The 11546-nt window shown below is 38.4% G+C and overlaps 2 protein-coding genes across 2 annotated transcripts; one reads left to right on the plus strand and one right to left on the minus strand.

Moving 5' to 3' along the window:
- Window positions 1-1076: 1076 nt before the first annotated feature.
- Window positions 1077-6083, minus strand: LOC102309332 (oocyte zinc finger protein XlCOF20; the record flags this gene model as incomplete). The annotated part of the gene is given in 2 exon segments (XM_005934029.3): window positions 1077-2133; window positions 6011-6083. Coding segments are annotated over 2 exon segments (1067 nt in total), but the record flags the coding sequence as incomplete, so codon positions are not given.
- A 1968-nt stretch (window positions 6084-8051) lies between these two features.
- On the plus strand, window positions 8052-11338 carry plek2 (pleckstrin 2). The gene is made up of 9 exons (XM_005934032.3): window positions 8052-8170; window positions 8253-8417; window positions 8972-9156; window positions 9249-9340; window positions 9461-9648; window positions 9797-9898; window positions 10199-10282; window positions 10491-10569; window positions 10947-11338. Exons 1-9 carry the CDS (start codon window positions 8117-8119, stop codon window positions 11072-11074), a joined length of 1077 nt encoding a protein of 358 aa, XP_005934094.1. The 5' UTR covers window positions 8052-8116; the 3' UTR covers window positions 11075-11338.
- Window positions 11339-11546: the final 208 nt, after the last annotated feature.

Consider the following 11546-nt stretch of genomic DNA (forward strand, 5'->3'; position numbering starts at 1 on the left):
CCTGCCGCTGAAAACATCCCCACATCATGATGTTGCCCCCACCAGCAGCTTTAATGTAGGGATGGTATGGGCCAGTTGATGACTGGTGGCTGGTTTCCTCCACACATGACCTTCAGGCTAAAGAGTTCAATCTTTGTTCCATCAGACCAGAGAATTTTGTTTCTCATGGTCTGAGAGTCCTTCAGGTCCCTTTTGACAAATTCCAGGTGGACAGTCACTTGCTTTTTACTAAGGAGTGGATTCTGACTGGTCACTATACCGTAAAGGCCTGATTGGTGGAGTACTGCAGAAATGGTTGTCCTTCTGGAAGGTTCTTCTCTCTCTACAGAACGATACTAGAGCTCTGTCAGAGTGACCATTGGGGCCTTGGTCACCTCCCTGACTAAAGCCTTTTTGCCATAATCTCTCAGCTGCCTGAGCTTCCTTTTGATTGTCACGGCACAGGGTATGAATATTTTTGTACATTTTATATTTTGCTTTTTGATTTTAAATGATTGTTTGTAGAATTTTGAGGTGAAAAATAAATGTAATACATTTTGAAGTAAAACTGTAACATGAATAAAATGTGGAACAACTGCGTAAGCAAGGGTATGTGTAAAAACTGTGGCAACCCCTTGCGAATAAAGGAACAGCTGAAATTCAATTTGTATCTATTACTAAACTATTCTGTGTGACCTTTCATGTGTATCTTTAGATTACACTGGTGTCTAAATCTTTTGCCACAAAACTCACAGTCAAAAGGTTTCTCACCTGTGTGAACTCTGATGTGCGTCTCAAGATGTATCTTTTGGTTAAACCTTTTACCACAAGTGTCACAGCCAAATGGTTTCTCTCCTGTGTGGACTCTCATGTGTATCTTTAGATTCCCCTCTCTGTTAAAGCTGTTACCACAAACCCCACAAGTAAAATGTTTCTCTCCTTTGTGAAGTGCCATGTGTCTCTTCAGATTACACTGATAACTAAATTTTTTACCACAATCGCCACAGACATACGGTTTCTCTTCTGTGTGAACTCTCATGTGTCTCCTAAGATCTCTGTTTTGGTTAAATTTTTGTCCACAATCGTCACAACTAAAAGGTTTCTCTCCTGTGTGCACTCTTATGTGCATGTTAAGATTTCTTTTATAGTTAAATCTTTGTCCACAAATGTGACAGCTAAACGGTTTCTCTTCAGTGTGGGATCTTAAGTGTCTGTTAAGATTTGTCTTGAGGTTAAACCTTTTACCGCATTTATTACAAGAAAATGGTTTCTCTCCACCATGGAGTCTCATGTGTACATACAAACTTCCTTGATATCGAAATCTTTTGCCACACTCACTGCAATCAAATGGTCTTTCTCCTGTGTGGACCCGTGTGTGTATTTTAAGATCTCTCATTTGATTAAATCTTTTACCACAATCGTCACAGCTAACTGATTTCTCTCCTGTGTGGACGGTCATATGAGAATCACAGTTTTGATCCACTCTACAATGTTTCTCATTAACCAAACTGTTGGAAGACCTTTTTTCTGAGTGACATGTCATATGCTTCCGAAGAGACTGCTTGCAGACAAACTGTTTACCACACTCAGAGCAACCTAAAGACTGTTTTGCAATCTTAAATCCCATATCCTTATTTACACTTGACCCTCTGCTGTTGTTTAACCTGCTGTCGTTGTCATCAGTTTCTGGTCCAAAATCTGACAAAGGTTCCTGCCAATCATCGTCCTCACTGACTTCAGTCTCAGAAGACTCTGAAGTCTCTCCATCAGTATTAGATTGCAAATGACAGTTTGCATGTGGTTCTGATTCTGGTGGTCCACTGTCTTCTTCACTGATTTCTGTTTTTATCTGTTCAGCTGAGCTGCTAGCTGGAGGCTCTGTCTCTCTGCTGTTTTCAGTTTGGCTTTGATGAAGCGTTGAGAACTGAGGTTTCTCATCATCATCTTCACTCTTCACATGAACAGCAGTGAATGGGAACCCAGAGATATTGTCCTCCAGCCCACTGAGCTGGTCTCCCTCTTGACTTTTCCAGAGTTCCTCCTGTTCCTCCTTTATGTGAAGAAGCTCTGAGTCATGATGGTCCAGATTAGGGCTGCATTCATAGGGAATCTCTTCTTTTATCACCAACAGCTGCTGGACATCTGCAGGAAACACTGAAACACACACACACTCATAATGAACAATGGCAACTTTGTAATCATGCTGATGTTATTTATGTTATGGAGTTCAATGATTACTGCAAACACACAGTACTGTTTAATTTGATCAAATTAAACAAAACTGCTTGTAGAAACCAATAAAACAAAAACCTATTAAAACGCCAAAATGAAATCCACCAATAACGTAGCAATGTTTCCTAAGTAACTGTGATTTGAAGGCAACTTGACCACTTAAGGTTTTCCACCAGTGAATTATAAGATTAGCACAGGCCTTATAAATGTTGTGACACAGGTTAATTTTACCCTACTGATGGAGTTTTTATGCAATAGTAATCCTGCTCACTTACATGGTGGATTCAGTGTTGGACTGAAGGAGGAAATTAAGTGTTACAGTTAATTCTGTGAGGTGCCAGAAGCTTTCTTAATAATATGATTACCCTAATATTCAAACTAAAATAGTAGTAGTATTATTGCTAAAAATTAACTTGCTGTTTGGTATGTTGTGATATACAGGCGTATTAGCCTAAGAATGAACACAACATAGTTGTTGCCTTTCATTTGATGCCATCTAGCTCCCTTTGGCCTACACTCTCACCCACAGTAGAAAATATTTGGGCCATACTGGCTGCCTTTTATATATTTCCTTAGTTCAAAATCACTAAACAAATTAATTTTAAAAAATTGTATTTTCATCTCAACTAAAGAAAAGTGCACAAATACAGCTGGACTTGATCTTTAGAAATAAAAATTCACCCCTAGCCAATATGAAATAAAATGTTATGATGTACCTGATGTTTAATTTACTCAGCGATATAGGCACTCTTCTTCTTGCTAAATGATCAAAAAGTAACCTGAACTAACAGCAAACAATGCAGATTTCTGTTGAAGATACTGTTCTGAGCTAAAGAAGTTAATAAACATTCTAGTGGACACAGTTAAACTTTCATGAACACTGACTGTAGCTTGGTTACACTACAGTCAGATTAGGGAAAGCAGAGGTTGGAGACACCAAAATTATTGTGGCGTGTGCAGCGAACTTGTGATCTTGTTGTCTTTGAAATGGTTGCTTCAGGTCCACGACCACTCACAATCAGGTGCTGTGTTCACAGAGACTCTGGTGCAAAGTGCCGATGAAATGCAAGTCTGTAACCATTCGACTCATTCAAAAACTGCAAAAAAATCCTCAATGCAAATTCTTTGCTTCGATGCTTTTTTAAAAATCCACAACTCTGCATCGCACAGCTGTCACCATGTAAGTATTTCACCCACATTTACAACTAAATATCAACCTGCTATAGAAACCGAGGTGTGTGTGTGGGTGTGTGTATAACACAATAGCAGTAGTAACCTGTCATAGTTTAACGTGGAGCCAGAGACCGTCTACAACGATGTGGTGCAGTGCAAAGAGAGGAGCCTTTAACGAGACTCTGAGCTCAGGTGGACTTGATGCTGTAATTTGCAACCTTAATTTAAACCACCTGTTCAACAAACTACAACAGCTGCTGTTTGTTTTACATGACAGAAATCAACAGTAATGCTGCAGAAGTGTAAATAAAATAAATAAAAAGTTTGCAAATTGTTGCGTTTTTAAAAAGAGGATTTATTTAACTTTCTATCGCAGTGACACCTGAAGCAAGCAGGGGTGAGTTTAAAGTGGGGGCATCACGTTCTGCTAACATATTTATTTTAAGGCTTTCATAACATTATTTTGCAGATTAAGATTAATATAAAATATCCATCCATCTTCTTCCGCTTATCTGGGGCTGGGTCGCGGGGACAGCAGCCCACGCAGAGAAGCCCAGACCTCCCTCTTCCCAGCCACCTCCTCCAGCTCATCCGGGGGAACACCAAGGCGTTCCCTTGTCACATGCCAAACTGGCTCCTTTTGATGTGAAGGAGCAGCGACTCTGAGCCCCTCCCGAATGGCCGAACTTATCACCCTATCTCTAAGGGAGAGGCCAGCCACCCTTCAGAGGAAGCCCTTTTCTGCCGCTTTTATCCGCGATCTCGTTCTTTCGGTCACTACCCGCAGCTCGTGACCATAGGTGAGGGTAGGGACGTAGATCAACCGGTAAATTGAGAGCTTCGCTTTCACGCTCAACTCTCTCTTCACCACAACAGACCAGTACAGCATCCGCATCACTGCAGCCGCAGCACCAATCCGTCTGTTGTTCTCCCGCACCCTTCTCCAGTCACACTTCCACTTGGGGCAAGAACTCATCCCTGACCCGGAGTGGGCACTCCACCCTTTTTCCAGCTGAGGACCATAGCACCGCAACATTGTAGAGGCGTGTCAACCAAGACAGCCCAACAAAATATAATATAATATGATATGATATGAACATATAAAATATCAAAAATAAAATATCAATAAATTATATTGATTAAAGCATATTTTTATTTCAAAATAGGACATCTCTGCTGCAGTAAAACTGTGAGCTACTGACCTGGGGCTGTGATGCTGGACTCTAAGTTATTATTAATATTAATTATTAACATGTACACCATCAGAAGGTTGCACAGGGAAAACCTTCAGTTCTGTGAAAGTTAATATGCTCACTTTTCTTTACTGCAGCCACTACATGACCCTTTAAAGGTTTACAGACACATACAGGCTCATTTATTAGCACATCTAAACAGAAAAACATATATTATAAGTCCCCCCCCCCTAATAATATAAGGAAGCCTTCCAACAAGACAGAGTAAAAACTACTTTAATTTATTAGTTAATTTAGGCTGTATGTATGTCTTACGTTTTTAAAATTTCTGACATACTGACATAACTATAACTGATATTATAAGTTATTTACTTTTGCAATTAAGACAATGTTTTCTTGTTTTGATTTAAATATGTCACATTTATTTGATGCAATAATCTGCTTGATCACTCAAACAATCAATAACTGCAGCCCTGATAAAAAAGACAGTTTGATGGACTCAGTTTACTATCGAATGAGGTCAGTCTGTTTGTGAAAATATGAAAATTAGCTGTGATAAATAAGCATAAATTGCAAATCTGTAGCAGTCTATATACACAGAAATTAACGATAACTATCTGTATTCAGAGTAAAGCTAGATATCATAGATCTGACACAGAAATTCATAAAATTCCTCCACACACAGAGTCGTACTCTTCACTGTAGAGTGACTCAGACTGATTGCAACATGTTGCTAATGTTTCTGTGGTTACAGATTAGATGGCAATTCATGGGCAGACCTTCATTAATCTCTCTGGGAGGAATTGCAAAAAGTCTGAGACAATAAGCCAAACACTTTCCAATCGAAATTGGTCGACCACCATGAATGTAATTAAATAATAATAATAATAATAATAATAATAATAATAATAATAATAATGCAATCATCATTGTCCATTCTTACTGCAATGTGGCAGAGCCATTAATGATTCATGGTGAATTCCAAGAATTATACTGGAGGGAAATTTCAAGTTTTGTATATAAAACTCTGCAACACTTTCTGCACTAGAGTTTTTGGGGTTAGAGCCAAATCTGAAAATACTCATCAGCATTATGCTAAATATGAAAGTCATTCCAAATGCTATGCACACTTATCTTAAATTTTGGATTCGTCCTTCTTGTTTTTTTCAATTTGTTCTAGGTAGAAACCTGATCTTTATCACAATAAAATAATTATGCTTCAACCAAAGTTGTGCTTCTCCGAGCTGCATCTCTGCTAAAGTCGCCTCCCTTTGCAGCCAATTTCGTGTAGCTGATTATATATTAGCATAGCACAACCGGTCAATGCTGCCCGACATAATTATTACGAAGCGTATGGTGTGATTTTTATTAACAACACACGCACCAACTAGGTAATTAGTAGTCAGCTATTTCAACATCTTTAAAAGACTCACCTGGAGCCATCACACAGCGTCAACAACACATCTGGAGGCTAGAGCCTGCATCTATACCGGAAACATGACGGTCCGTCGATAAGAGAACATGTTTCCTGCCCCTACCTTTCATAATAAAAGCCCTGGACACGCACTATGGATGTGATAAGAATGTGCAAAATCTGTAGGCAAGGATCATGATTTCTGGTATCTGAAGTTTTCTTTTATTGACCAATTTAAGCAAGAAAGACAGTAGATTACATAATTTACGTTGGGTTTTTTTTTATTAGTTTTACAAAAACGTTGTAATAAATATTAGGAAGATACAAGGTAGTGAAAGTTGACTTAAAACCTCGGTTCTAACTTTCAAAAGCAACAGACAGTGCATAAGAGAGGTACAGAAGATAGTTAAAGCGTGACAGAGTGGGTGGAGATGGCTGCACTGGCAAAAAGAAGGGAGGTAGCGTTGAAGATGTGAAAATTGGACAAACGAAATGGGCAAGGTTAGACACGAGATCATCAGTGGGACAGCTCAGGTTGAGCATTTTGGTAACAAAGTTAGCGAGTCAACGCTGAGGTGGTTAGTGGGTAGTGAACACATGGGACAAAGATGTTGACTATGTTGCTGCCAGGCAGAAGGAAAAGCACAGAGAAGAATAATTGGGGTGAAGGACGAGATGCAGAGAGTCAACGTGACAGAGGTGAATGGCAAGGATAGGAAAAGATGAAGGCAGATGATGATGAACCCTAAAGTAAGCAGCTGAAAGGGTTACAAAAAGCTTTATCCAAGCCACAAGAGATCTAGGGCAGTTTTCTATTAGTCCTTTTAGTTTATGTGGTGACATGGTGGCATGGTAGTTAGCACTGTTGGCTCGCAAGAAGAAGTTTGAGCTCAATTCCACTACGCCAGGGTCTTTCTGTGTGGAGTTTGCATCTTCTCTCCAGGTACCCTGGCTTCCTCCCTCAGTCCAAAGGCATGGGGTCAGGTTAATTGGCCATTCTAAATTGCCCACTGGTGTGAATGGATGGCGATTATTTAACTTTTGATTCCTTTAAAATACTGTAAGTGTTATAAATATTTGCATTTTACAGGTTTCATACTGCTTGAGTTCAATAGTAAAATATAACAAAACATTTTCAAAGAATGATCAGAAGTTCAACTAAATGTTTAATATTGCACATCAATGCATCTAATACAAAATGCAAAATTACAACAAATACAATTCAAAACCAATATTCTGTTCATAAAGTCCCCACTTGTGTAGAACAAGCTTGAGTAGTCACAATGAAAAAAAACCCAGGTCTATATTTAGCTTAAATCTTTCATAAAACATCTTCACCAGTTTAATGTGAAAAGGGCTCTTTGTTCACTTATTAATACAATACTAAATAAATCATTTTTGAAAAGTAATTTTCTGGAATTTCATGTCTATTATATTGTGTGTATATATAGCAGTTTGATTCATTAGAGAACTACAACAGCCATAATACATCTAAGTCTAAATAAATAAACACAAACTATATTATCATTTTAATGTATGTATTCCAAAGCGCCACAAAGGTTATCAGTTTTGTTACAACCAGGAATCAGGAAAGGAAAATGAAGCAGACAGTGCCACAGATGGTTGTGAAAGCAGGGGTCTGAGTAAAATGCTTGTTTCTTGGAGTCTCATTAACTGGGCAGATGTGCTCTGTGCAGTAATAAACATCTGTAGGAGACTTGAATGAAACTCTATTCCTATCGGGCACAGCTGCTCCTAAGGGCGGTGGTGGACCACCAGCTGGTGTTTTTAAAATCATAATAGGATAAAATTTTCTGGTCTGTTAGGAGGATGTTCCCTACAGTCACATGTCTTAAATCTGAATTTTTCACATACTATAACTGATGGAAAACTAAATCTGTGGATGCCATTAGAAAACATTGTCTCTCAGTTTCTAAGTGAGTCAGAGTACCCTCATGTGGTAATGCGTAGAAATTGCAGAATATATGATTATTCACACTGTTTAGCAAGCTCAGTGTGTGGGTGTGAATGTGGGTGTAGACCGGGTGACACATTTACCGTCTGCATTAAAAGCCTGAGCTTACATGTACAGGCAAGCTCAGTTGTTGAGATCCCATTGAGGAGCATGGATACAGACAAGCAAGTCAATATTCTTCGAGAAGGATTTCTGGTGAAAAGGGTAAGACAGATTTCATTGAGATGCTCTCTGGCACATAAGACATGATTAATAACTTTAACTCCAACTTTGGATCTCTTCACAGGGTCATGTTGTACAAAACTGGAAGGCACGCTGGTTTGTGCTGACCCCAGACAAGTTGTTGTATTACAAATATGAAGGAAGTAAAAGGGACTCATGCCAGCGAGGGAAAATCCTGCTGAAGGACTGTGTGATTACATGTCCTTTCCTGGAGTATGAAAATCGGCCGGTAGGTTACTGTAAACTGCGTTCTGCAAATAAAATGAGAGAGTTGCAAAAAATTCAAAAGATTACAAAATAGATAAAATAAAAATAGATTTTAAGGGAACATTTCATTTAAAGATTGAAAAAATATGTTCTCTGACATAATATGTGTGTGGATTGATCAAATAAAGTTCCAAACTTTAACGTAATAATAAAATTGCCATAAGAATTATTAAAAACATAGGAGTTAACTAGTAAATTTAAGTTTGCTTTAAGTGCAGATAGAGCACTAGAGTTTAATGTTCATTCATATAATATTGTACTTTTTAAATCATAGTTCCCAGTACTGTTTCTTTAATTTTCTAGTCAGTCCTTTGTTCATTTCCTTATAGCTAGAAGCCACTGTGAAGGTGTGTTTCTCCAGGTGAGACTTATACCCTACTCAGAGAGATAATTTATTGCCCCAGGTTTCTTTTTTGCCTGGACTTGATTTCCATCCTCTGCTGAGAACAGTTTGTTTTCGTTTCTTTTTTGGCACCAATTAAAGCAAACATCTGTCTCTTTTTGTTGTTGTAATAGTTGGTGATGAAGCTCCAGACAAAGCATGGGGTGGATCACTATTTGGAGGCTTGTTCCAGGGAGGAGAGAGATGAGTGGGCAGCTGATATCACTGCTGCAGTCAACAATCTGCAAACAACTAATGGCAAGTCCAAGACAGACAAGCCAGACCTGGCTGAATCCCAGTTGAACAACATTAGCTTGAGGTAAAAAACAAGTTTTCACTGTCTCCTGATTGAATATATTTAGTATATTTTGTTCCAAATGTCTCAATCTTGTTTTGTCTTCTTTCAAAAAGCAAGGTGTTGGACTCAATGTATGACGTGCACAGTGGCATCAAGCTGAGCAACCATGTGGAGCAGGGCAGCACTTATAGTAACTGCTTCTCAGGTGAGCATTTGAAACAAGGTGCACCTTTGACCTTCTGCAATGTTTTTCAGCCTCATACTAATTGCAAAGCTCTTTTGATCTTATGCTGTGGATGTGCTATCATGTGTGATCCTCCCACAGGTTCAGCGGTGGTGGACTGGCTGGTGTTCATGCAGCTGGTTCTTACCCGTGTGGAGGCTGTGACGCTGGCCTCGGCCCTGTTGGAGGAGGGTTTCCTGCGAACTGTTGGTCAGAAGAGTGTGGAGGCACTTCGCACTGCCGGCCTCAGCGAGCAATTCATGGATGACTCCACTGCTCTGTACAGCTTTGTATGTAGCACTGGATAATGGCAAACTAGCAGGCTCTAAACACTGAGTGTGGCTTTTTAGTGTTAATTAATTAACCACATTGATCTGAGAGAGTAAATGAAAACTTGGCGTTTTCTTGGTTTAGAATATATTTTGTGATTTATTACAGTCTGACAGCTTAAAGAAGAGAGGCAGTGTGAAAGCAGAGACATCGTTGTCTGCAGTGGAGCTAAGTGGGAAGGTGCTAAAAAGAGGATATCTGCTTAAACAGGTAAAACTACTGTATTGAAGATGTGTTAAGATGCTATAAATAATAATATTTATGAACTTTGAGTTGTCAGGTTGTGAAAACACTGCTGGGTGACTGGACCTTTTAATAATTCCTAAGAAAGAGGGCACAGAATATGCTGAAGAAACTAAATATATCAACCATTCACTAATATTATTAACACTGTCGTAGCAGCTCAAAAATTAGCATTGCACCATGTGCATGTACTTTGACTTAAAGGTGGTCATTTGTTTGCACTGTGTTTGAATGAATTAGTCAAACTTTATTCATCTTTAAACGCAGGGACACAGAAGAAAGAACTGGAAAGTGAGACTATTTGTTTTGCGATCAGAACCTGCTTTCCTTCACTATTATGATCCGACCAAGGTGAGTGCAAAGTCAATGCTAATGAGAAAAATACCTGTTAGAAAATTAAAATCAGCTAAACAATGAAGACATAAAGAAAGAGAAACTGAACTGCCCAAACTGTTGTGTTTTCATGTGTTGGAAACTATGTAACTACTCATAATTAGCAATAATTCTTCTACATGAGTGACTCAGTCTGATCTACTTCCTGTCTTATGTCATTTGGCAGGATGACATCAGCCCTGTTGGTGGTTTCTCACTGCGAGGGTGCCTTGTGTCATCTTTAGAGGATAACGGCGTTCCCTCAGGTGAGTTACCCTCTAATATCTAGTTTCATTTTGTCAAACAATTACAAAATAGGACCAACAACTATCAGAAATGCAGTTTAAATAAGACTGTTTAAGTTTTTGTCATTTTTTGAGATGAAGACTAAAAAGGTGAGTGTGCTAACATGCTCCTACTCCTCCTGTGTATCAATGCTAAGTTTCTGTGTAATCCAATTACAGACCTGTTCTCCTAATAAAATTTATCTTATCTTTTATATTATTTAAGATCAAAAAGCTCAGCGAAATAAAAAAGCATTTTAAGCTTTTGTCTGTTTTATTTGCCAGTCTCTCCATCCAAATCAGGTTTGACATTTCCATGCAGATGCACTTCACCAACCTTATTTTCTCTTCCCATGCAGGTGTTAAAGGCAACGTTCAAGGCAACTTGTTTAAAATTATAACTCAGACAGACACACATTACTTCATCCAGGCGCCAACTCACCAGGAGAAAATGGACTGGTTAGATACAATAAGATCACAGTGCTGATTCATGTTAAAAACATGCTTCAGCAGGTGAAGACGATTCAAGTTAAATATTCAGAGAATGCGTAGCAGTGTCAGAGCTACTGGTTCCATAACATTTCTGTACATTTTTGCCTATAATACAATTTTTGGTTTGATTGTTTTCTTTGTGAGTATACGAATGGATATGAATGTTTTGAAAGTTGTAGCAGTGTATCTTGTAAACAGTTTAAGTTAAACCTTTTTTTACATGTTAATAAAATGCAAATGATTAAACATAATCATATGAGCATTGTGTCTCTTGCTGAATTTTATACAACATAGTAGTGAAAAGTACATTTACAAAAATTTTTACTGTACATTTCCTTTACTTTTTTTCTCAGTTCCATTTTCTGCCACATAAATAAAAACAGAATGCAACATTTTGCATTGTGTTTTTAATAAACCGCATTTTATTCACAATAAATGAAACCATATCAGATGTTGAAACTGAGGCA

This window comes from Haplochromis burtoni, unplaced genomic scaffold (assembly GCF_018398535.1).
Source record: "Haplochromis burtoni strain Fernald_Lab_line unplaced genomic scaffold, NCSU_Asbu1 Contig_176, whole genome shotgun sequence".
In the NCBI taxonomy this organism is placed as follows: domain Eukaryota; kingdom Metazoa; phylum Chordata; class Actinopteri; order Cichliformes; family Cichlidae; genus Haplochromis; species Haplochromis burtoni.

What these genes read in the sequence shown, in the direction of transcription:
- plek2 (XM_005934032.3), top strand. Translation starts at nt 8,117, where the DNA reads ATGGATACAGACAAGCAAGTCAATATTCTTCGAGAAGGATTTCTGGTG. An exon ending in CCACTGCTCTGTACAGCTTT is followed by an intron (nt 9,649 to 9,796) that starts GTATGTAGCACT and finishes GATTTATTACAG; the next exon opens with TCTGACAGCTTAAAGAAGAG. An exon ending in GAGGATATCTGCTTAAACAG is followed by an intron (nt 9,899 to 10,198) that starts GTAAAACTACTG and finishes CTTTAAACGCAG; the next exon opens with GGACACAGAAGAAAGAACTG.